Raw genomic sequence first — 25938 nt, 5'->3', positions numbered from 1 at the left:
CCACCCCTATTGATTTAATAGAAGGTAAGCTTGTCATCACTTTACTGGCAATGGCTTTCCTTATTTAATGGTGTGTGCACCTTTAATGTACCACATTTAGACCATATTTCATTGTCTGGTATGCTTTAACTGTAGCTTTGATTTATTGCAGGTGTGCATTACATTATTAGGGGCGGCATGGCGTAGTGGGTAGAGCGCCCGTGTCAGAAACCTGTGGGTTGCAGGTTCGCTCCCCGCCTCTTACCATGCCGTTGTGTCCTTGGGCAGGACACTTCACCCTTGCCCCCGGTGCCGCTCACACCGGTGAATGAATGTTGAATGAATGGTCGGAGGGGCCGTAGGCGCAAATTGGCAGCCACGCTTCCGTCAGTCTACCCCAGGGCAGCTGTGGCTACGAAAGTAGCTTACCACCACCAGGTGTGAATGAATGATGGGTTTTTAACATGTAAAGCGACTTTGGGTACTTAGAAAAGCGCTATATAAATCCCAGGTATTATTATTATTATTATTATTCGTGTTGTTCATGCAGATGCGGGGTAAACTTGATTTAAAGCAGCCTTGTGTTAACACAATTCTTCAAAGTATGTGCACATCGGTTTGTGGGGTGACTCAGTGGAATCAATTAGACAAGGAACTAAAACAAAGCAAAAACAATATTTAATTTAAAAAGAAATACAAACAAAAAATATCTATCGGTACAACAAGGAGGAAACATATCTTAAAGGGTGCATGTTGTATTTGTAAACTATGTTTGATTAAATGATTAGTGGGTTTATTTTTGTAAGTATTCATGGATGTAATTATATATGTTATTTATCCTGTGGTTATGTAGTAAATATGTTATATCAGATCATTGTGTGTTGTATTGTTCATAAAGAATCAGATTATTATCTGAGTGATGGGGCAGGACATTATAAGAGTTTGCTTCTTCCTGCTTTTTTTTTTTAACATTTTATTTTAAATATTATTCCTACAGTTTTTCAGACTGTATAAGAGATGCTATTTTTTAATTGTGTAAATAAATAATAATTTTGGTTTGTTGTGAAATAAATTCATGAAATAAAATGCGGGTTCATCTGATCTGTCCCATCTTTTTATAATGCAATCACATTAGAAGATATGGTAACAATAATTTTCTGTCATGCTCTACTGCTAGAAAAGGCAAAAAAGCTTTCTGTCTTAGAAAGGCCATCTGCAGACAGCGATTTCACAGCTCTAGGAAAAAAAAAGGGGGATTATGGGAAAAAATTGTCAAATTATAGATCCCAAAAGATTCACCTGCGCTAAACAGAAAGTTGAGATGGGTTTGTTGGTGAAGAGAAAGGCTGATTCTTGACCCAAATTACTTATCCTGAAAGCAACCCAGTGACCATGAAACGGGTTTAAAGATGGAGCTTCAGATGGTGCAGTAGCATAAATTGGCTGAGAGCATCCCTCCTGGCTGAGGGCCACAGTCTGTGCGATGATGGCTGGTCTTTCAACAGGACAATGACGCAAGATTGCCATAGTTTCTATTTTTGTGAAATGCAGTTGTGGAGGAGCAATTGCCTGCATCAGGTGATCCCTGGAGTCTGACAGTCATTTTGCCTTGGCCATTAGGAGGTCATGACAGTGTGAATGTATCACAAAAAATTGCTGGAAAGACAGAATTTAGCACCAATTTTGATTTTTTAATATGGTCTTAAAAACATTTGATCAGTTGATAAAAAGCCCGTTTTAAGTTTAAATGTCATTTTCAATAAATTGCAGACTCTATATCAGAGATATTCTAAATTGTTTTGGAGGGGAACATACAGAAAGACGGCGGGGTCTGGACTTCTTTTTTCATTATCAGTCTTATTTTGTATATTCCGGAGAAGCAGCGTACTCTACAGCAAGGGTCCTTTTTAACTATTTTGACCTCGGGAGCCCAAATTTTCCATTACAGATGGGCCTGGGGCCCACTCAAATATTAACACTGAATGAGTGATGTTGGTATTCAATAATTACATCTAACCTACTTAGTTTACAATCTTGCCAAATGGTATGAAAGCATGTGTTAATCACAAGGATTATTACTAAGGCTTTGGTCAGGCTGATACAAAAATAAATACTAATCAAATATACTAAAAAAGAAGGTACTCATTTTGTTGACATTTTTTTCATATTTCTACGCAGTGCTAAAAAAGATAAATTCTAACTAAATTAATGATAAAAAAAATATATGTTTCTTAAATACAGTAAACCGTCAAAATTTAAGTGCAAATTAAAATACAGCTTCACCACTTTAGTCATAATTTTGGCGCTTAAGAAACTTCCCAATGACATTAGCTCCTGACTTCTTCTGTTTGTTTGATATTGACATTACTGCCACAAGTGGTGGGAATATGTATTACAACTGAATAATGCTGCAGCCCATATGGACCACAGCTGAAAAACAGATATTTCTGGTGGCTATGGTTATGGTTATGGCGCTATGGTTAAAAAACAGCTAGACATTTGAATTTGGTATATTTATTTTGTCAGAGTTATAGGAGAGCTCTGCTGTTTTCAAGGACCTTCTGCAAAAAAGCTGGTCACAGATAATTTCAATGACCGCACTCTAGTGTTTTTAAGAATCTGCAGCATAAATGCGAGTCTCTCACAAGTTTGTTTAAACTGAACTTGAGGGCCACCAGTTGAATAACCCTTACTGTTATATGTTATGTTTAGGTAAAACGTTCAATGCAAGGATCTGCCAATGTGTTTACAGTGGCCCAAGTACCAGTGGTTCTTAACCTGGGTTCGATCGAACCCTAGGGGTTCGGCGGAGCCTCTGCTGCGGAGGTCAAGACACACCCGACTCATAGTGTAAATAAAAACTTCTCTCTATCGGTGTATTATGGATACCCCCAAACAATGTTCCCTGTAATTTTCCATCTGATTTGCAGGTGTGTAATTTGTTGTGAGTTCATGCACTGTGTTGGTTTTGTTCTTTGAACAAGGTGGTGTTCATGCACAGTTCATTTTGTGCACCAGTAAAAAAAACATATAACTTTGTCTTGCATTTGAAAAAAAAAACATTTTATTTTTTACTAAAGAAGGGTTCGGTGAATGCGCATATGAAACTGGTGGGGTTCGGTCCCTCAAACAAGGTTGAGAACCACTGCTCTATACAATAGGGGCACGCTAGTGTTTTTAGAAATATTCTGCAAAAATGTTTTGAATTTAACTCAGGGGCCGGTATGGTGTCAATCCCGGGCCAGATTTAGCCCCTTGGGCCACCAGTGGAACGGCCCTGCTCTATATGTTTTTTTTTTTTGTTTTTTTTTTCCAGTTTGATCCTTTTCTGGTGAATATTTAACTAACTAGGGGTGTAATGGTATTGTGCATAACGCAGTATTGTCGTTTCAAAGTCTTCACAATAATGCTGTGACGCGTGACGGTATCAAACAAAAACTTGGTGTGTAGTTTTTTCTGGCGACTTAGCGTTGGCTGCGTCTGACAATAAACCACATCTCCCATAATCCTCTGCGCAGCACGGGGCCGACAAAGTGGGGGGCGTGGCACGCCGTTAGCAGGAAGTGAAGTGTGTTCGTAATAGGGTTGTACGGTATACATGTATTAGTATAGTACCGCGATACTAATGAATCATTTTCTGTACTATACCGCTTTTGAAACGTATCGGTTCGCCACCTGGTACTGGTACCAAAATATTGGTATCGGGACAACACTAGTTCATAGATAAGATCAGCAGAATTTTTTTTTTTTCCCGAAAAAATCGTCAAAATCTATCAATACCTGTTTGAGTTATGTTGCTAACAAACACGCAAACAAACACGCAAACAAACCCTTGCCGAAAACATAACCTATTCGGCGCAGGTAAGAAAGTCTGCGGTCTGTAAAGCAAAGTGTGCCACTTTCGTCTCGAGCGTTTCCAAGGCAACACACGTCGCACCACAGGGACGGATATCACCAAAAAAAACCTGTACAAGGCGGGAAGTACAAGTAAACTAAAAATCCTCAATCCATCCATCCTTTTTCCACCGCTTATCTCTTATCGATGTCGCGGGGGGCTGGAGCCTGTCCAGCGGTGCTCGGGCGGAAGGCAGCGTCCACCCTGAACAAGTCGCCTCCTCATAAACTGTCGTCCAGAAAATATATTTCAAACCAGCGAAGCTAAACATCAGTTTGTGAGGTATTTACATTGTTAAAAGTTAAATTGTCAGTTAACCTTTATGAGAAACAGTATGTTCAAACTGATATAAACATGTCCACTGTGGAGGACACTGCTTCTCATAAAGTAAAAGTTCAAAGACACTAAAATTAATATTATTGTTTTACACTTGTTACAGTAAGTGTGTTCATCCAAGATATTCCTTCCACTTCATTTTACACACTGACATTTTTAAGTCTTTTTTTTAGACATTTACTACAATAATATCGTACCGTGGCCTTAACAGCCTTATAATATCTTACCGTGAGATTGTGATAACGTTACATCCCTAGTAATAACCATATTATACAAATGTATAAAGGTAAGATTTTGTTGAAGAAGTGACGGATGCAGTAAGTTGGGACTGAACACTGTCGAAAAGAATTGTGCTCAAAAATCACATCAATGCATATTTTGGTCATCTTCTCAGATAAAAACAAACATGATCACAGATGTATGTGCTGTTAATCTAGTTTGATGTTCTTCTACACTGGCCATATACTATTTTCTGTAATTATCCCTACATAGTTATTGTCTTAATTATTGGAGTAATCTGCTAAATCGTACACAATGATTAGAATTTATAGTACTAAAAATGAAAGATTCATATGAAAATGAATTTTATAATATCATATCACAATGAGTGTATAAAAATAGTGCATCCTGACTAAGAGAGACTGAGAACAACACAAACAGTTACCCACAATCCCCCCGAGGAGTGATTACCTGGACTGGGCGATTTCAGCTTTCTGTCGGGCGATGTCTGCTGTCTTCTGTGCTCCCTCCACAGCTCGGTCAACCTTCTCTCGGATCTTACTGGCCCGGAGAGGGATCAGGTTCTTCCTCTTGCCACTCACTAGGATGTTCTGCTTGTACTTCCCCTCCTCTTTAGTACCATCGGGGAAAGCGGTGCATCCATAGCCGTGGCGTTTGTTGCTGAGCCACTCCCCCTCATACTGTAGACCATCAGACCTCCGGCTCACTCCGAATCCAGTCCTCTTGTCGTTCTTCCACTCCCCGCAGTAGGTCTCCGTCGCTGTGGCGTCCACGTCGTCATCAGCCACTGCCAACTCTGCATCTGCATCTCCAAGGCTAGAAAAGTTGCATCAGTTAGGGTATGTAGTTATTCAACAATAAACAGGAAATATACCAGGCTGGTGTTCTGAAACAATATCTTTGTGTTTTCACACTTGTTTCAAGCATTGTGCTGTATAAAAAGTCCAGGTAAAACCCTGTGAAAATAAGCAGGTAATTGTCAATATTTCAGGTTAGCTATTGCCTCTAACACAGGTGTGTCCAAAGTGTCCAAGTGACCATTTTCGGCCTACAACTAAACTTTTATTGGCCATCTGCATATTCTAAGTATAAAATTAATTCATTATTATTGTGAAATATAATTAGATAGTACTAAGGCTGCAGCAATTGATTATTTTAGTAATCAAGTAATTATCAGACTTTTTTTGCATTAATAAAAATAATAATAATAATAATATATATACACACATATATATAGTATACAAAAATAGTATATATTATATATATATATATATATATATATATATATATATATATATATATATATATATATATATATATATATATATATATACATACATATGAAACAAACATGTATATATATATATATATATATATATATATATATATATATATATATATATATATATATATATATATATATATATATATATATATATATATATATATATATATATATATATATACACATATACAGTTGAGCTCATAGGACTAGATAGTACAATCCCTCAGATTAATCAGCAGTTAGTGTTGAGTGGGGGGTGGGGGGTTAGGGGCAAAAGCTTCACTGGGGTCTTCAGGTGGGCACCCTCCTTCACTGGTGTTTCGTTGACAGGCCCACGACACCTCCGGAGGGCTCAACGGCGACATCTGGCGTCCCAGGTGTGCCCCCCTCTGCCTTTACCCCTAGATGTCATTTAGCAGCCCAGTTTGGGTCCTTTCTCTTGAACCATATCCATCTGCTACTTTGTTCAGCAGCATCCGACAGCGATTTGACAGCCCGCCGGAAGGCCTGACCTCTCAATCCCATTCCTTTGAGGAGCTTGGTTGTGGACGTAGCAACGAAGCCTCTGCACCCGACTTCAACTGGAAGCACTCGGGCACGCCAGCCGCGCTGCTCTGCCTCGGCTGCTATGTCCGCATACCTCAGTTGTTTGCGCTCATATGCTTCACCAACTGCTGCTTCCCATGGTACAGTTAGTTCAACAATGAACACAGTCTTCTGGGAGGTTGACCACAAGACCAGGTCCGGCCTGAAGCTGGTTGTAATGATTTCAGGCGGGAAGATGAGTTTTGTGGTCCAAGTCAACCTGCATTTTCCAGTCTCGGGCAGAGTCCAGAAGGGTTGCCTCCACTCTTGCAGATGGTTTTGGTGGGAGTTGTCCTGCTCTTACAAACTGAGTGGTGATTGAGTGACTAGGGATTGGGGGAGGGAGGGCCTTGTTGTTATTTCTCCTTTCCTCCAGGGTGATCGCCAGCAGTCTTAAGACCTGGTTGTGCCTCCAGGTGTAGCGGCCTTGAGACAAACTAATTTTGCAGCCGGTGAGGATGTGACGGAGTGTTGCAGGGGTTTGACAGAGTGCACAAGAAGGATCTTCTCCAAACTATTGGTTTAAGTTCTTGGGTGTGGGAAGAACATCGTAGGTGGCTCTGATGATGAAGCTGATTTGGCTCCCTTCCATTTCCCAAAGATCCTTCCATGTGAGCTTACGATGCTCCAGGTTTTCCCAGCTAGTCCACTGTCCCTGTTTGGACTGTGCCACTGCTGTTGCACATCTGTCTGCCTCCTCTTGTTGTCGAACCTATATATATATATATATATAAATATATATATATATATATATATATATATATATATATATATATATATATATATATATATATATATATATATATATATATATATATATATATATATATATATATATATATATATATATATATTGCAAGAAAAAGTATATGAACTATTTGGGATTACTTGGATTTTTACATAAATAGGGACAAGCGGTAGAAAATGGATGGATGGAGGGCATAAAATGTGTTCTGATCTTCATCTAGGTCACAACAATAGACAAACACCGTCTGCTTAAACTAATAATGCACAAAAATGTTATGTTCTCATTTTTTATTGTACACAACATGTAAACATTGATAGTGCAGGGTGGAAAAAGTATGTGAACCCCTAAGCTAATGACTTCTCTAAGAGTCAATTGGAGCCAAGAGTTAGTTAACCTCCAACCAGTGTGATGAGATTGCAGATGTTGGTTAAAGCTGCTCTGCCAAATAAAAACAAACCAGTTTTGAGTTCGCTGTTCTCAAGAAGTATCGCCTGATGTTAATAGTCGAGTCGCTCAAAAGCGCTCTCTGAAAACCTACGATCAACAGTGGTTGACTTACCTGAAGCTGGAAAAGGTTACAAAAGTATCTCTAAAAGCCTTGATGTCCATGTGTGTACAGTAAGAAAGGTTACAAAAGTATCTCTAAAAGCCTTGATGTCCATGTGTGCACAGTAAGAGAGATTTTCTACAAATGGAGAAAATTCAGCATTGTTGCTACTCTCCCTAGACGTGGTCATCCTGTAAAGATAACCGCAAATACACAGCACAGAATGCTCAATGAAGTGAAAAATAATTGTAGAGTTCTCAAGACTTCTGGCACATGCTAACATTTTTGTTGACCAGTCAACGATAAGGAAAACATGAAACAAGAATGGAGTACATGGAGGGACACTAGGAGGAAGCCACTGCTGTCCAAGAACAACATTGCAGCACGTTTGAAGTTTGCAAAAGAGCCCCTACACTGTAAATGATCCACAATACTACTGGTAAAATATTCTGTGGACAAATGAAACCAAAATTGAGTTGTTTGGAAGAAACACACAACGCGATGCGTGGACGGAAAAAAAGGCACAGCACACCAACATCAAAACCTCCTCCCAGCGGTGAAATATGATGGAAGGATTCCAGAATGTTTCAAGACATTTTGCAGGAAAACTTAAGACCATCCGTCTGCCAACTGAAGCTCAAGAGAGGATGGTTGGTGCAACAGGACAATGACCCAAAGTGTAAAAGTAAACCAACAACAGAATGGTTTAAACAGAAGAAAAAAAGCCTTCTGGAGTGGCCCAGTCAGAGACCTGACCTCAACCCAATTGAGATGCTGTGGCATGACCTCAAGAGAGCAATTCACACCACACATCCCAAGCATATTGCTGAACTGAAACAGTTTTGTAAAGAGGAATGGTCCAAAATGATCTGCAACTACAGGAGACGTTTGGTTGAGGTTATTGCTGCCAAAGGAGGGTCAACCAGTTAATAAATTCAAAGGTTCACATACTTTTTCCACCCTGCACGTGACTGTTTACATGTTGTGTTCAGTAAAAAATGAGAACATCATTTTTTTTCGTGCAGTATTACTTTAAGCAGATTGTTTTTGTCTATTGTTGTGACTTTGATGAAGAGCAGAGGACATTTCATGCCTAATTTATGCAAAAATCCAAGTAATCCCAAAGGGTTCATATACCTTTTCTTGCAACTATATATATATATATATATATATATATATATATATATATATATATATATATATATATATATATATATATATATATATATATATATATATATATATATACATATATATATAAATAAATGATAAATGGGTTATACTTGTATAGCGCTTTTCTACCTTCAAGGTACTCAAAGCGCTTTGACAGTATTTCCACATTCACCCATTCACACACTGATGGCGGGAGCTGCCATGCAAGGCGCTAACCAGCAGCCATCAGGAGCAAGGGTGAAGTGTCTTGCCCAAGGACACAACGGACGTGTCTAGGATGGTAGAAGGTGGGGATTGAACCCCAGTAACCAGCAACCCTCCGATTGCTGTCACGGCCACTCCCTATATATATATATATATATATATATATATATATATATATATATATATATATATATATATATATATATATATATATATATATATATATATATATATATATATATATATATATATATATACACATATATATATATATATATATATATATATATATATATATATATATATATATATATATATATATATATATATATATATATATATATATATATATATATATATATATATATATATATATATATATTTCCCTGTGCTTGTTATTTTTGTGCATGTATGAAAAAAAATTGCGGTAACATTTGTCTTCAAGGTATATATTTAAACAGTGTACATTTTCAAAAGATACATTTTGATACTTTTGGAGAGGGTGGGGCGTGGTTTAATTTGCAGTCTGAGAACGCCTCCAGAATTGAACATCTTGCAGATATATGCAGAAAGTAGTTTATAAAAGTGACTGTGGAGGAAAATGTACGTAAAATTTACACAAAAAGGTTTTAGATACCCTTTTGTGTAAATGTTAGGTACATTTTGCTCCACAGTCACTTTTATAAACTACTTTCTGCATTTGTCTAGAAGGAAGGAAGGGTTTTGAATTTAGATTAGATCATCGTACTGTAGGTTCCCTGTTCCCTTGAAAGTTTATGAGTTCATATTTGACTTGGAATGTTTACAAAATTTCCTTGCTAAACTTTTCTTGGAAAGTTTTTGGTAAATTACCAGAAATGCTTCACCTATGTGTAACTCTAAGCAAAGATGTCTGACCACATATTGATTATGCTATACTCCGAATAAGAGTTTACAGTCTTAAAGAACACAAGTAGCCTTGCTGATAACAAATCTGACCTGATAATCTGCTGTCGGCCAATCAGCCAACAAACAGGTTAAGACAGTCGTGATGCGCAAACAGTGTTTGTCAGTCTGCTTAGTGCCTTTAAAAATAAACCACCCCAATCCTGCATACCTGGAAATTGACACTGAGGATTTCCAAAGTACAATCAGAACTTTCCACATGCAAAATCTAGACTTTGTCTTTTTATAATTAGGGATTCTGCATACACACCAGCTTGAGGATAATTCACTACCTCTGAGAGGGAGTGTATGTGTTTGATTTGTAAAATTCTGGAATAGTTGAGTATTTTTTTACTCAGGTAAAGTTTGCAACAACTTATAAGACCTCAATTTGTCTAAAAGCTTGACTGAGTTACGGATCAACTTCGGGTAAAATGTGCCTGGACGGATTACCAGCCAATCACAAAGCAAACATTCACACTCATATTCACACTTAAGGACAATTTAGAGTTTCTAATAAACTACTTCAACTATGAATCATATGCATTGTAAATCATATTTACTGTATTTATTTACTGGTACCCTGGTTTTCATACAACCTGCATTTCGCAGGATTTAATTTTTGATGAACATTTTTTGCTAATTGTTTTCCCTGGTTTTCATGTACTGCGTAGTGTACTGTACTGTAGCGTCTTAGTTATCATACAGCTAACTATTGCGCGTAAAAAACTAGTCAGTTTGCACATGTATCACAGAGAAACAAAGAATCCCACGTGTTGGTGACTCAGTTTTGTTTTTATTAATACACTGCGTGAGTCTGAATGTCTTACATAAAATGTCTTTATTACAAAACATACCTGTGAGCCTGCACTTCACTCCCCACCTGGTAGTCATTCAACCCCAGTTCAACTCCCTCTTCACTCCTCGCCATCTTCACCGACAAGAGTCGTTAATAATGCTAAAAACGTTAATACATTATTGCCAAGATCATATGTGGCTGTTTGTACTTTGTTGGTTATTTCCCTGTGTTTTGTATCATATTGTCTTGGCCTGGTTGCTCTTGTTTTGGTAATATTTCCTGTTTGGTCTCTGTGTTTTGCAACACCTTTAATGTCTGTCCCTTTTCCTGCCAGCACACCTGTTCCACATTGTTAATTAGTTCTATTTAGTTCTGCCTTGTTCCCTCCTTCAGTGCCGGTTCTTTAATTAGTGTATGCCACAGTGTTCTGTTGAATCCTGGGTTCCTGCTCGACCTGTATTACTCTTCTTATGCCTGGTACCTAATAAAATGGCAAGTCGCTTCTCTGCAAGCTGGGATCCCGCCAGGGGCCGCTAGACACTATCGTCACATTTAAATGTCTTTCACATTGATTTCTGTACATAAAACTATATTTATTCTGTCTAAAACCTGCTCAGTGGCCTTGTGGTTAGAGTGTCCGCCCTGAGACTGGAAGGTGGTGAGTTCAAACCCCGGCCGGTCGAGTCATACCAAAGACAAAAAAACTGGGACACATTACCTCCCTGCTTGGCACTCAGCATCAAGGGTTGTAATTGGGGGTTAAATCACCAAAATGATTCTTGAGCGCGGCCACCGCTGCTGCTTACTGCTCCCCTCTCTTCTCAGGGGTTGGAACAAGGGGATGAGTCAAATGCAGAGGATAATTTCACCACACCTAGTGGGTGTGACTATCGTTGGGACTTTAACTTTAAAATGTGTTTTATGTTAATATTTTATGATGTCTAGAACAAATCATGTAGATGTACATTATTTGTTATGGGGGAAAACATTCAGTTTTGTTCGATACGAAAACAGATGTACAACTGTACAGTTGTTAATGTGCAGTAAAACAAAATTAAAACTTTAAATAGCTCGGCACATCTAATATTACAGACACTTTTTTTTTAGGACAGATCTATTGTGAAATATATTTATCTGTACAAAGTGCAATATGTTTATCTGTACAGTAACCTATTTATTTATTTATTTATTTATATATGCACCTTATTGTTTTTTTATCCTGCACTACCATGAGCTTATGTAACAAAATTGCATTCTTATCTGTACTGTAAAGTTCAAATTTGAATGACAATAAAAAGGAAGTCTAAGTCTAAGTCTAAGTCTATTGAAAGTTTGAACAAATTGAAAATAATAACATTCCAATATATACTATATTGCCAAAAGTATTTGGCCATCCATCCAAATGATGAGAATAAGGTGTCCTAATCACTTAGCCTTGTGTATAAAATCAAGCACTTAGGCATGGAGACTGTTTCTATAAACATTTGTGAAAGAATGGGCCGCTCTCAGTGATTTCCAGCGTCGAACTGTCATAGGATGCCACCTGTGCAACAAATCCAGTCGTGAAATTTCCTCGCTCCTAAATATTCCAAAGTCAACTTTATTATAAGAAAAGGGAAGAGTTTGGGAACAGCAGAAGTCAGCCACCAAGTGGTAGGCCACGTAAACTGACAGAGAGGGGTCAGCGGATGCTGAAGCGCATAGTGCAAAGACTTTCTGCACAGTCAGTTGCTACAGAGCTCCAAACTTCATGTGACCTTCCAATTAGCCCACGTACAGTACGCAGAGAGCTTCATGGAATGGGTTTCCATGGCCGAGCAGCTGCATCCAAGCCATACATCACCAAGTCCAATGCAAAGCGTCGCATGCAGTGGTGTAAAGCACGCCGCCACTGGACTCTAGAGCAGTGGAGACGCCTTCTCTGGAGTGATGAATCACGCTTTTCCATCTGGCAATTTGATGGACGAGTCTGGGTTTGGAATTTGCCAGGAGAACGCTACATTTTGGACTGCATTGTGCCGAGTGTGAAATTTGGTGGAGGAGGAATTATGGTGTGGGGTTGTTTTTCAGGAGTTGGGCTTGGCCCCTTAGTTCCAGTGAAAGGAACTTTGAATGCTCCAGGATACCAAAACATGTTGGGCAATTCCATGGGATGGCACTTCAAGTTCATATGTGAGTAAAGGCAGGTGCCCAAATACTTTTGGCAATATAGTGTATTAAATACAACAGAAGGGTTTTTTTGGAATGTTGGAGGAAGCTGAGCTCCCAGAGAAAACCCACACAAGCTTGGAGAATATACAAACTACACAGGAAGGCCCAAGACCATACTCAAATCCTGATCCCGACTCAAATCTTCTTGTTGTGAGGCAACATTTATAACCGATGCTCCACTGTGCTGCAGTATGTTTGACCTAAGAGCAGCCGTTTTATTGAAGAAAGTAGCCATGCACCATCATTAAATGATGTTGCATGGGAAAGGTTAGAGAGAGGTAATGTCTGTAATAAGCATTAATTGCATGTTGCGATTGAATGTTAATAACATTTACCAGAGGACACAGCCCTGTATTTGAGCTGGGATAGAGCCAAACTAAGCAAATTATCATTTGGCTCAAACACATTCACATTGTATCACCTGGCTATGCCAGTTGTCTACAAAATATAATGAAATCCTCTTACCTGATAGTAGAGTTGATGTCAGATGCAGCTGAAGACACGGTACTCATCCCTGCCTCGCTGCGGAATGAGCTTTGTTTAGACCTCTGGGAGGCCAGAGAGCTCCTGGACTCCGATTTCCTCAGCTTAAGCCCGGACAGAATAGACCTCCTGAACAGCCCACTCTTTCTCTTTCCCTTTAGAAGCTCAGCTTCGCTGTGTGCAGTCAGGACGAAGCCTCCTCGAGACACGGCGGGGCTGCTGCCGCTGCTTCCGGTGCTGCACATGGAGACGCTGGTGGACAGGGTGCCGGGAACTGGGGGGGGACCAGGAACGGCCACGCTAGTCCGGTCGAGGAGCGCTGTACCGTTGCTGTGTTCCGAGCTGGAGCGGAGGGAGTTGATGGATGTACGGAGGGGGGAGCGGATGACCGCCGCCATGCCATAGGGGACACTTTGGCGAACACCGTAGCCGTGCCGCATCCCGCCAACCCACTGGCCCTGAAATGTGCCTGGAGGAAGACAAAAAACATTCAACTTTAAAAATGTTTTTGAATATAGAAAAAGTACTTGAAAATTGATAAGAATTCAATTTACACACCAATAATTTACAATCCTTCTGTTTGCAGAAATGTTAAGTGGGATTCTTCAGTACTTGTCATATGATTTACCGGATTTTTCGGATTTTTCGCTACGGAGTATAAATCGCACCGGCCGAAAAGGCATAATAAAGAAGGAAAAAACATATACAAGTCGCACTAGAGCAGGGGTCACCAACGCGGTGCCCACGGGCACCAGGTAGCCCGTAAGGACCAGATGAGTAGCCCGCTGGCCTGTTCTAAAAATAGCTCAAATAGCAGCACTTACCAGTGAGCTGCCTCTATTTTTTAAATGTTATTTATTTACTAGCAAGCTGGTCTCACTTTGCCTGACATTTTTAATTCTAAGAGAGACAAAACTCAAATAGAATTTGAAAATCCAAGAAAATATTTTAAAGACTTGGTCTTCTTTTGTTTAAATAAATTCATTAATTTTTGTACTTTGCTTCTTATAACTTTCAGAAAGACAATTTTAGAGAAAAAATACAACCTTAAAAATAATTTTAGGATTTTTAAACACATATACCTTTTTACCTGTTATATTCCTTCCTCTTCTTTCCTGACAATTTAAATCAATGTTCAAGTAAATTAATTTTTTTTATTGTAAAGAATAATAAATACATTTTAATTTAATTTTTCATTTTAGCTTCTGTTTTTTCAACAAAGAATATTTGTGAAATATTTCTTCAAACTTATGATTAAAATTCAAAAAAATTATTCTGGCAAATCCAGAAAATCTGTAGAATCAAATTTAAATCTTATTTCAAAGTCTTTTGAATTTCTTTTAAAATTTTTGTTCTGGAAAATCTAGAATAAATAATGATTTGTCTTTGTTAGAAATATAGCTTTGTCCAATTTGTTATATATTCTAACAAAGTGTAGATTGGATTTTAACCAATTTAAAACATATAATCAAAATTCTAAAATTAATCTTAATCAGGAAAAATTACTAATGATGTTCCATAAATTATTTTTTTAATTTTTTCAAAAAGATTCGAATTAGCTAGTTTTTCTCTTCTTTTTTTCGGTTGAATTTTGAATTTTAAAGAGTCGAAATTGAAGATAAACTATGTTTCAAAATTTAATTGTCATTTTTTTCGTGTTTTCTCCTCTTAAACCGTTCAATTAAGTGTAAATATCATTCATTATTAATAATAACATAGAGTTAAAGGTAAATTGAGCAAATTGGCTATTTCTGGCAATTTATTTAAGTGTGTATCAAACTGGTAGCCCTTCGCATTAATCACTACCCAAGAAGTAGCTCTTGGTTTCAAAAAGGTTGGTGACCCCTGCACTAGAGTATAAATTGCATTTTTTGGGGAAATTTGATAAAATCCAACACCAAGAATAGACATTTGAAAGGCAATTTAGAATAAATAAAGAATAGTGAACAACAGGCTGAATAAGTGTACGTTATATGAGGCATAAATAACCAACTGAGAACGTGCCTGGTATGTTAACGTAACATATTATGGTAAGAGTCATTCAAATAACTATAACATATAGAACATGCTATACGTTTACCGAACAATCTGTCACTCCTAATCCCTAAATCCCATGAAATCTTCTTCCTCTGTGTTAATAATTTCACACATAAATCGCTCCAGACTATAAATCGCACCCCCAGCCAAACTATGAAAAAAAACTGCGATTTATAATCCGAAAAATACGGTAGTCTTTAATTGTACCTTCCAAAATATTAGAACAGTCAAATCCTTGAGCTACCCCACCTTTGGAGCTGCAGACAGGGAATAATCCATACAGTATATTATATATATAGTATATACAGTAGGGCTGGGAATCTTTGGGTGTCCCACGATTCGATTCAGAATCGATTCTTGGGGTCACGATTCGATTCAAAATCGATTTTTTTTCAATTCAAAACAATTTTTTATTTTTTTTAAATGAAAACAATACACAACAATACCATAATAATGCAATACAATTTCAAAACTAAACCCAATTTTGGAGTTCTGAACTTGTGATTTCTTGCAGTGTTAAGTGGTAATATTTCACATTTGTCCCAATTGACTTTATACCCTGATAAACAGCCATATTCAGTGATGACATTATTGATATAGTGTAGAGAGGAGTTAACATGTGACAGGTAGAGAATTATGTCGTCACAATACATCGATAGCTTATTATACTGAGAGCCAATTTTTATAACATGAATATCATTTTCACTTCTTATTTTTGCAGCTAAGGGTTCAATAACCAAATTAAATAATAATCCAGATGCAGGACATCCCTGTTTTACTCCTCTTTTTAACGAAAAAGGTTGTGAAATATGATTATTGGTTTTGACTGATGCCATGGGCCTTGTATAAAGCATCTTAATCCATTGTATAAAATTATCTCCAAATCCAAATTTACGTAATGTGCAAAACATAAATGACCAGTTTATGCGGTCGAATGCCTTCCCCGCATCAACACTACATACTGCTGTGGGAAAAGGGAGACTTCTAGCATAGTAAATAACATTAAACAATTTCCTTGTATTGTCTGAAGATTGTCGACCTTCCATGAAGCCAGTTTGGTCAGTATGAATTAATTTTCCTATTACATTTGATAATCGTGTGGCTAAGATTTTTTCCTGATTCAAAAGGATTCTCGATTCATTCAATACATAGGATTTCAGTAGGATCTACGCCAGTCTGCTGACATGCAAGCAGAGTAGTAGATTTTTGTAAAAAGCTTTTATAATTGTAAAGGACAATGTTTTATCAACTTATTGCAATAATGTACATTTGTTTTAATTATTAAATGAACCAAAAATATGACTTATTTTATCTTTGTGAAAATATTGGACACAGTGTGTTGTCAAGCTTATGAGATGTGATGCAAGTGTAAGCCACTGTGACACTATTGTTCTTTTTAAAAAAAATGTTATAAATGTCTAATGATAATGTCAATGAGGGATTTTTAATCACTGCTATGTTGAAATTGTAACTAATATTGATACTGTTGTTGATAATATTCATTTTTGTTTCACTACTTTTGGTTTGTTCTGTGTCGTGTTTGTGTCTCCTCTCAATTGCTCTGTTTATTGCAGTTCTGAGTGTTGCTGGGTCGGGTTTGGTTTTGAAGTGAAGTGAAGTGAATTACATTTATATAGCGCTTTTTCTCAAGTGACTCAAAGCGCTTTACATTGCGAACCCAATATCTAAGTTACATTTAAACCAGTGTGGGTGGCACTGGGAGCAGGTGGGTAAAGTGTCTTGCCCAAGGACACAACGGCAGTGACTAGGATGGCGGAAGCGGGGATCGAACCTGCAACCCTCAAGTTGCTGGCACGGCCGCTCTACCAACCGAGCTATACCGCCCCACTTGGAATTGGATTGCATTGTTATGGTATTGCTGTGTATTGTTTTGTTGGATTGATTAATTTAAAAATAAATAAATAAATAAATAAAAAATTAAAATCTATTTTATAAAAATGAGAATCGATTCTGAATCGCACAATGTGAGAATCGCGATTCGAATTTGAATCGATTGTTTCCCACACCCCTAATATACAGTATATTACATTGATCCAGCAGCAAAGATGTTCAGCATGCCTACTTTACATTGTGGTACATTTGTACTGCACTGGAGCAGAATGGAGCAAAAGGTGTCTTTTTATGAGACCACACAAATAATGGAATTGCAACCCACCATAAATTGCAAACAAATAATGGATTTGAAATTAAAAAATATATATATACATATATATATTACAAAAAAAAGTTTGGTTACAAATACTTTTTTCTTTGCAAAAACCTTTTTTTTTTTGGTTACAAATATTTTTTTTTTGGTCATGACTCAACTTTAATCTTGTGGGTGATACCTCCTGTGTACAAAATGTTAGAAGCCTTTTTATTGGTCAATATCGGCCGCCCCTAGTCTTTGGTATTTTTCCTCCAAATGACAAGCGGTAGGAAAATGGATGGATGGATGTGTTGAGGGCTGAAGTAGTCAGCAGTTATGCCCATTAGGTTACATTATCATCAGAGACTGACCAATTAAAAGCCTTCTAAAATATTCTAACATAACTGAAGTTAAGTCGTAACCAAAAAAATACAGTGCAGTACAACCTGTGTTAAAGCCCAATTTTTCTGGGTAATCCAATACGCTGTTAACGTATTTTTCAGACTATAAGTTGCAGTTTTTTTCATAGTTTGGCCGGGGGTGCGACTTATACTCAGGAGCGACTTATGTGTGAAACTATTAACACATTACCGTAAAATATCAAATAATATTATTTAGCTCATTCACGTAAGAGACTAGACGTATAAGATTTCATGGGATTTAGCGATTAGGAGTGACAGATTGTTTGGTAAACGTATAGCATGTTCTATATGTTATAGTTATTTGAATGACTCTTACCATAATATGTTACGTTAACATACCAGGCACGTTCTCAGTTGGTTATTTATGCGTCATATAACGTACACTTATTCAGCCTGTTGTTCACTATTCTTTATTTATTTTAAATTGCCTTTCAAATGTCTATTCTTGGTGTTGGGTTTTATCAAATACATTTCCCCAAAAAATGCTACTTATACTCCAGTGCGACTTATATATGTTTTTTTCCTTCTTTATTATGCATTTTCGGCACGTGCGACTTATACTCCGGTGCGACTTATACTCCGAAAAATACGGTATATGGATGCATGACACGCACACACAAGTACACTTAGCCCGCAGGCTGTGGTTTGGACACCCCTGCCCTAGACCCATATTCATATCCTGCAATATACTGTAGTATGTTTGGTAGTTTTCATTTCTAATTTGTACTGTCCACTTTTCAGTACCCTTCTTTGAGGTTCCGAGTGCAGTAGCAACAGTAAGAAGTAGTAAAGTGATGCTACCATACAAAACGCAGTCTGGTCAGTAAGCTTAATTATACAATTTGAACAATGTCGTAAAAAAAAAATGCACCCCTTGAAAAAAATGGAAATGGAAAGATTTCAAGTTGTTCCTTTTTTCTTGTATCGTATTGGCACTGTTATGATGTTGCACTATTTTCTTAACTGATCCTTCCTGCACAATCTATCCAAAATGTACTTTTATGACACAGTGATGCAACAATAGGAGGAAGATATTTGTCATACTATTGTACCTGTGCAGACAACAGAAGCAGCTCTGTTGGAGAGGCTTGACCAGGGCTGTCAAACTCCTTTTCAGTGAGGGCCACACCCTGGTCAAACTCCTTTTCAGTGAGGGCCACACCCTGGTCAAACTCCTTTTCAGTGAGGGCCACACCCTGGTCAAACTCCTTTTCAGTGAGGGCCACACCCTGGTCAAACTCCTTTTCAGTGAGGGCCACACCCTGGTCAAACTCCTTTTCAGTGAGGGCCACACCCTGGTCAAACTCCTTTTCAGTGAGGGCCACATGGCAGCTACTGTATGGCTGTCTTAAGAAAGCCGCTTGTAACTGAATAATATCCATCTATCCATTTTCTACCGCTTGTCCCTTTTGTGGTCGCGGGGGGTGCTGGAGCCTATCTCAGCTGCATTCGGGCGGAAGGCGGGGTACACCCTGGACAAGTCGCCACCTCATCACAGGGCCAACACATATAGACAGACAACATTCACACTCACATTCACACACTAGGGCCAATTTAGTGTTACCAATCAACCTGTAACTGAATAATATTTTTTATTATTTTTATTATTTTAATATTATTCAGTATAAAAAAATAGTAACCGAATAATATTTAAATATAAATGTATAAGGAGTCGCCTTAATATAACATTACACAATGCCTACACATTTACAAATATTGCATATTACAATCGATTTTTTTGTGTACTCAGTAAAAAAAAAATCTGTAGCATTTGCTGGAAAAACTGGCGCCAGCGTTGCCAGAATTTTAGTGTAAAATGTGGTAAAATTCTGGTGACTGAGCTGCTAGTTTTTTACTCTACAATACAATCTATTGTCATTGTTAAAGTGTACAATTTTATGGACAAATATTTAAGTACCATATTTTTTGGACAATAGGGCACACCAGATTACAAGGCGCATTGCAGATGAGCCGGTCTAGTCAGGTCTTTTTTCATACAAAAGGCGCACCGGATTATAAGGCGCATTAAAGGGGTCATATTTTTTTTTCTTTTATAAATGGAAAACACTTCCTTGTGGTCTACATAACATGTAATGGTGGTTCTTTGGTCAAAATGTTGCATAGATTATGTTTTACAGATCATTTTTAAGTAGCTTTCTGACAGTCACTGTTTTGTGGGCGGTCTTATTGTAGCTGAGATAGGCTCCAGCACCCCCCGCGACCCCGAAGGGAATAAGCGGTAAAAAATGGATGGATGGACTACAGTTTTTAGCGTTTTGATAGCTAGTCTACTGATTGATATAAGTAAGAACTTTACGCTACTTTATATTAGAAATGGCAACAACGGAAGATGAATGCCACAAGATAGAGAAAAAGAAGAAGCTTATGACTACGGCGTCGACGCGGACTACAATTGCGGACGCGCGCACATTTTCAGGACTTATGCAGATCCCAAATACACATCAGCAGGTACCAGAAGGTAAGAAAAGTTGGTTTTCGATAATATTGCGAAACAAAATGCCAGGTAATATGTCTGCCAATAGGTGCCATACTGCAGTCCTTATACACGCACGATAATAATACTGGTATGTTTAATGCACCGACAATCCTTCAAACGGTGTGGCTTCATAGCTTACCAAAGTCGTACTAAAAACATTTTGACAGATTTTTGAGCGCCGTGTGTAATGTTCTATATTCTCAATGGAACATTTAAAGCGTTGGTGTTGTTTACTGCCATTATATTGCAGTCTACACGTATCTCTTATGTATGACTGCCATCTACTGGTCACACTTATCATTACACCATGCACCAAATAAAATTGCTTTATGCTCAGTAAGCACAGCCATAATTATTCCGTACATTAGGCGCACCGGGTTATTAGGTGTACTGTCGATTTTTGAGAAAATGAAAGGATTTTAAGTGCGCCTTTTAGTCCAAAAAATACGGTATTTATTTAAATGTTAATATATTTTGTTGAATGTATGAGAATATATTTGTTGCATTATTAGATAATCCATCCATCCATCCATTTCCTACCGCTTGTCCCTTTTGGGGTTGCGGCAGGTGCTGGAGCCTATCTCAATATTAAAGTTAAAAAGATATGCATTGGCATGCAGTACATGTATTTTTTGTCAAAGTGTTAACAATGAATACATTAAGAAAGACTCAGAAAGGTACATTATTGACGCACATTTTTTCCAGGCTTTTGCGGGCCACATAAAATGATGTGGCGGACCAGATGTGGCTCTCGGATCTTGACTTTGACATCTGTGAACTAGACGAATCCGAAATGTGAGTGGTGACTAAGATGTTTTATAGAGAGGCCTGGCAAAAACCTCAATTCCTGTAATATATTAGATTAGTCATGATTGAATTGTTCATGCATAATGTCATGGAAAGTTATTCCATTAAGAGCTCGATTTGGAAATGACCTGAAGAACATTTCACAATGTTCTTCATAGGCCATTTAAATTACTTTTAAAAAGCACACAGTGTCTAACCCTTCAAGAAGCTTGGTTCTAGAGTCCATGCTGTAAGTAACAGTGGGCCTTGATTGTGTAAGTTTGAACATTTCATAATCTTTATGATGCATTTACTTTATCCATGACAGCAGAGATGATGCACACTAAAAAATAACCCAATTTAAACCCGACTGCTGGTTCAGAAAAGGACAAACCCCTTATTTAACTTATTTTACATTTAACATTTTGGGTTAATTTTTTCAACCCAACCTTTGCATTTAATTGTTTAACCAAAAAGTTGAGTTATGTTAACTTAATGTTGGGTTATTCCCAACCAAACTATTGGGTTAAATGATTTAACTCAAAAGTTGAGTTATGCTAACTCATTGTTGGTTGATTTATAACCCAATTATTGGGTTAATTTATTTTAACACAAAAGCTGAGTTATGCTCACTACAATGTAGGGTTATTCCAAACCCAACTATTGGGTTGCGCAATTTAGCGCTCCTTGACACAATAGTTGGTTAAAAATTATACATTTTACTGCTGGTTTGTCCTACAAAATTATTTGTATTCAATTAAAATATACTCAAAAGCAAGGTATGAGTGACATTTTTTTTACAAGAATTGTCGTGTATGGTCATAGTTGTCACGGCGGTGTCGCATTTTACTGCGTGGATCGTTCTCCCAGGATGCAGATGGGACTCCGGAGGCAAGGTGCAGGTAAGGATATGATTTATTGCCCATAAATCATGCAGGATACAAACAAAAGAGCACCAGCGTGCCGATAGCACGGGAAGCTAACGGAATAGCGAACAAGAAAAGCTGAGCATGTATACAGGCAAACAAAAAGGCGAAGCTTAGCTCAAGGAATCAAATTAGTCGCCGTCGTAACTGTTGCGTGGAAGCAAATAAGAAAGCCAGACTGAGTGTGGAGAAAAGCAGGAATAAATAGCTCTCTGATTAGTGTCCAGAAGCAGGTGAGCGTCCCGAACACTAATCAGAGGCAAGTGAAAACAATCTGCAGTCATGGCAACTAAAACAAAAACCCAGGGGTGCTCAAAACTGGAACTGAGGGAGTCAAAAACTAAACAAACATGATCCGGGCAGCGGATCATGACAATAGTAGTTGTATACAGTGTGCTGAAATATTTTCATGTACATTAGATGCGTGATTGTAAATAATGTCAAAGAGATTAATCCTTAATAAAATTCACTTCAAGAATAAAATACCTTTTAAATAAAATAAAGCATTTTACCCGAAAATGGTTCATAGTTTTGAAAACCCAGAAATTGAGTTAAAATAATACCCCTATAACCCAAAAAATGGATTGCTCTTCATAAAAATAATACATTTAACACAACACTCGCAACTCATAAATTGGGTTATCAAAATAACCCAGTATTTTTTTAGTGTGTGTTGTTGAGGTTTTATCCAGCATTTCTCTGCATGTTGAGTCAAGTTGCCAAAGAACTTATCTGACTAAATCACATTCTCCCAGTTGCTGGTTGGTAGAGTGTTACTTACAGTACCTATTTTATTACTTTTAGTTTTACTCAATAAAATTAAAAATAACTTATAAGAACTGATTTTGCTTCTCTATTTGCTGTCTCTCTGTTTGAAAAATGCCATAAAATATGATGTGTAAGTTGGCCTGAGTTGATAAAAAAATCTTGCTAGACGATAAACTGTATTTTCCCCCAAATTATTGCAGACAAACAAAATTATTGTCAGCATTATTTTGAGACTAAATTACCGGTAAGCACAAATGTAATCATAACATGCAATACTAATAATACAAGTACCTGTTTAAAATGCAATACACTTGTATTTCTCACTGTTTTTTACAATTGCAATTGGAAGGTAACTAAATACTTTTTAATGATATTAAATAAGTAAACAGACAAAAATAAAATGGACTCTCAATCTCTGTGAACAAAAATTGCACTTGAATAAATATTGAACATCATGAAGTGCAGTTTTTTCCCCAATTGGCAAAACTCGGTCAGATGGTTTGTTTTATTGTTGTTTTTGTTGTTGTTATCACTTTTCAACAAATTCGGCATACTGGCCTGTTTGTCCGTTTTTGTCATCGTTTTTTTTTGTATCCTAATTTATTCTCACTAGCGAGTCGCGACTAGCGAGGCCTTCTGTCTATGCATTCTGTGTGTGTAAGCTAGCGGTCCCACCTCCACCCACAGAGACATAGGTTATGGATGACTGAGAAGATGATTCACACTGTTTTTCAATTCTGCTATTTAAAAAAAACACTCAGGTGCCGAGAGTGATTCACAGTGTAAACCCCCTTGCACCCTAAACACACATGCATGGCAATTCATCTATGACAGCAAAGTTATTGAGTTTATTTTCATTTCTCGTTCAACTAATTGATTGGCTACCTAGCATACGGGTGTCCAAACTTTTCCACTGAAAACATTAATTTTAAAAACCAATACAATATATCGGGCTCCCCTCAAGTTTGGTGCCGGGGAACCCAAAGGTTCTCAGTCATAGAAATGTTAAAAAGAAGTCATATATTATTATTTTTTTATTATTCCAGATTAATTTCAAGTGGGTCAATATAACGTTTAAAACAATTTTTGTTTTATGCCCTTTATTGTCAAAGAAAACAGTTTTTTTATGGCAAAAACACGAAATATGTAATATTTTTGTCCCCAAAAATTTCAAAGTGGAGTATTTGATGGAAAGTAATTGGAGCCTTAAATAGGTCAATAATTCATAGTACCATTGATTTTAATTCATTATTTTTTTTTTTTTTTTTATTCTTGGTGATCAAAAGTGCCTTACTAATTAAAGTGTTAAAATAGGTCATACATTTATTTTCTTCAACACTTAAGTCTCTAGATCAACTTCAGATCCATTTTTCATTTATACGTTTTTGTTACTTCAAAGGTTTTTTTTATTGATATGTTTTTTTCGCTATTTTTGTCAAATAAAACTTTTATGGCAAACAAACAAAATATGCAATATATTCCCCCAAAAATATTTCAAAGTCTAATTGGAGCCTTGACTAGGTCAATAAATCATAACATTGATTTTGATTTTTGAGCAATGACAGCTTCAAAGAAAAAGAAAAAAACAGCCTTTAGACTTAGACTTCCTTGTATTCTCATTCAAATTTGAACTTTACAGTACAGATAAGAACGACATTTCGTTGCATTAGCTCGTTGTAGTGCAGGATAAAAGAGCAATAAGGTGCAGATTTAAATAAATAGATTACTGTACAGATAAATATATTGCACTTTTGCATATGCATCCACGTTAATGGATGTAGGTTATATTGTCTTTATATTCCAGTGAGTTAATCCGTTTTGGGGGGGAATTGAGGGGATTATTATGATGCGTTCAAGAGTCTTATGGCCTGAGAAGAGGCTGTTACAGAACCTGGAGGTTCTGCTACGGAGGCTGCGGAACCTCTTTCTAGAGTCCAGCACCCAGCTTGCACAGCTTTGTGTTATTAGAGTCAAAATTGCAACTTTTTCTTGTCAAATTTTACCTGCCTGCTCTTTTATTCCACATTTTTTAAAAATATATATATATTTTTTTAATAATGATTTTGTTTTAATAGTTGTTTTTTTTAATTAGCTGTGGGCCGCAAATACCCTTCGGACCTCACTTTGGACACCACTGACCAAACTGTTTTATAGGGGTCAAAACAATTACTGGTTGGTAGAGAATTATAAACCCATTTTACTCAAAAAAAATAATTAAAACAAATATTTATAATACCAGTTTTTCTGGATTTCTTGTTTTGATATGCTGTTTTCTCTCTGCTAAGAAAAACTACTAGAATGTGTGATGTTTTCCACTTACATGAGTTTTACAATGAAATCCCTCCTCCTCTCCTAAATGTGATTAATAAATCGAACTCAGGTAGAAACACATTATTGTCCCGTATACCGGCATCGTAGATAATATTGCCTCCAAATTGTATTCCTTTATAGTGACTGATATTGCATAACAACTCACTGCTGCATGATGGGACTTATATCTCAACGTTGCTGAAAAGTAGGGCATCTGTGTGTGTGTGTCATGTGTTTCCATCGTTCCTCTTCGCCCCCAAACACACACACACAAACACACACACACGCACACTTTCTCTGCCTCTCTCTTTAACGGAAGTGAGTGCTCCAATCGAGTATAAATGATCCATACCGTCTGCCGTAGCTCTGATGTAACAGCTCTGTGATTCATTCTGTGGCAAAGGCACTAAACCAAACTACGTGACCATGTAAGGACTGCGGTCCACGTTCCCTCTCGCTGTCGCAAATACACACAACCAATCCCCTGGTGGGCTTAAGTGCCAGTGAAGTGGGAAGTACTGAATGAAGCCAAAGTTATAAGCCAATCATATCCTTGCTTGCCTTCCCAAAAGCGGACACACACTAACAACAAGCACCTCCTACAGTAGAATACAATGCACCATTTGGAAAAGTG

General features: G+C 37.3%; 1 protein-coding gene across 1 annotated transcript in view; it reads right to left on the bottom strand.

Moving 5' to 3' along the window:
- Positions 1 to 25938, bottom strand: part of LOC133641468 (junctophilin-3-like) — a 116391-nt gene that overhangs the window by 69712 nt on the left and 20741 nt on the right. The window contains exons 4-5 of the mRNA XM_062035207.1: positions 13392 to 13878; positions 4901 to 5266 (exon numbers count right to left, since the gene is read on the bottom strand). Coding sequence (XP_061891191.1) covers positions 4901 to 5266; positions 13392 to 13878 — 853 coding nt within the window. The remainder of the gene's footprint in view (positions 1 to 4900; positions 5267 to 13391; positions 13879 to 25938) is intronic.

The sequence above is a fragment of the Entelurus aequoreus genome, linkage group LG24 (genome assembly GCF_033978785.1).
Source record: "Entelurus aequoreus isolate RoL-2023_Sb linkage group LG24, RoL_Eaeq_v1.1, whole genome shotgun sequence".
Taxonomy (NCBI): Eukaryota; Metazoa; Chordata; class Actinopteri; order Syngnathiformes; family Syngnathidae; genus Entelurus; species Entelurus aequoreus.
This window is presented reverse-complemented; position numbering and strand designations above follow the sequence as displayed.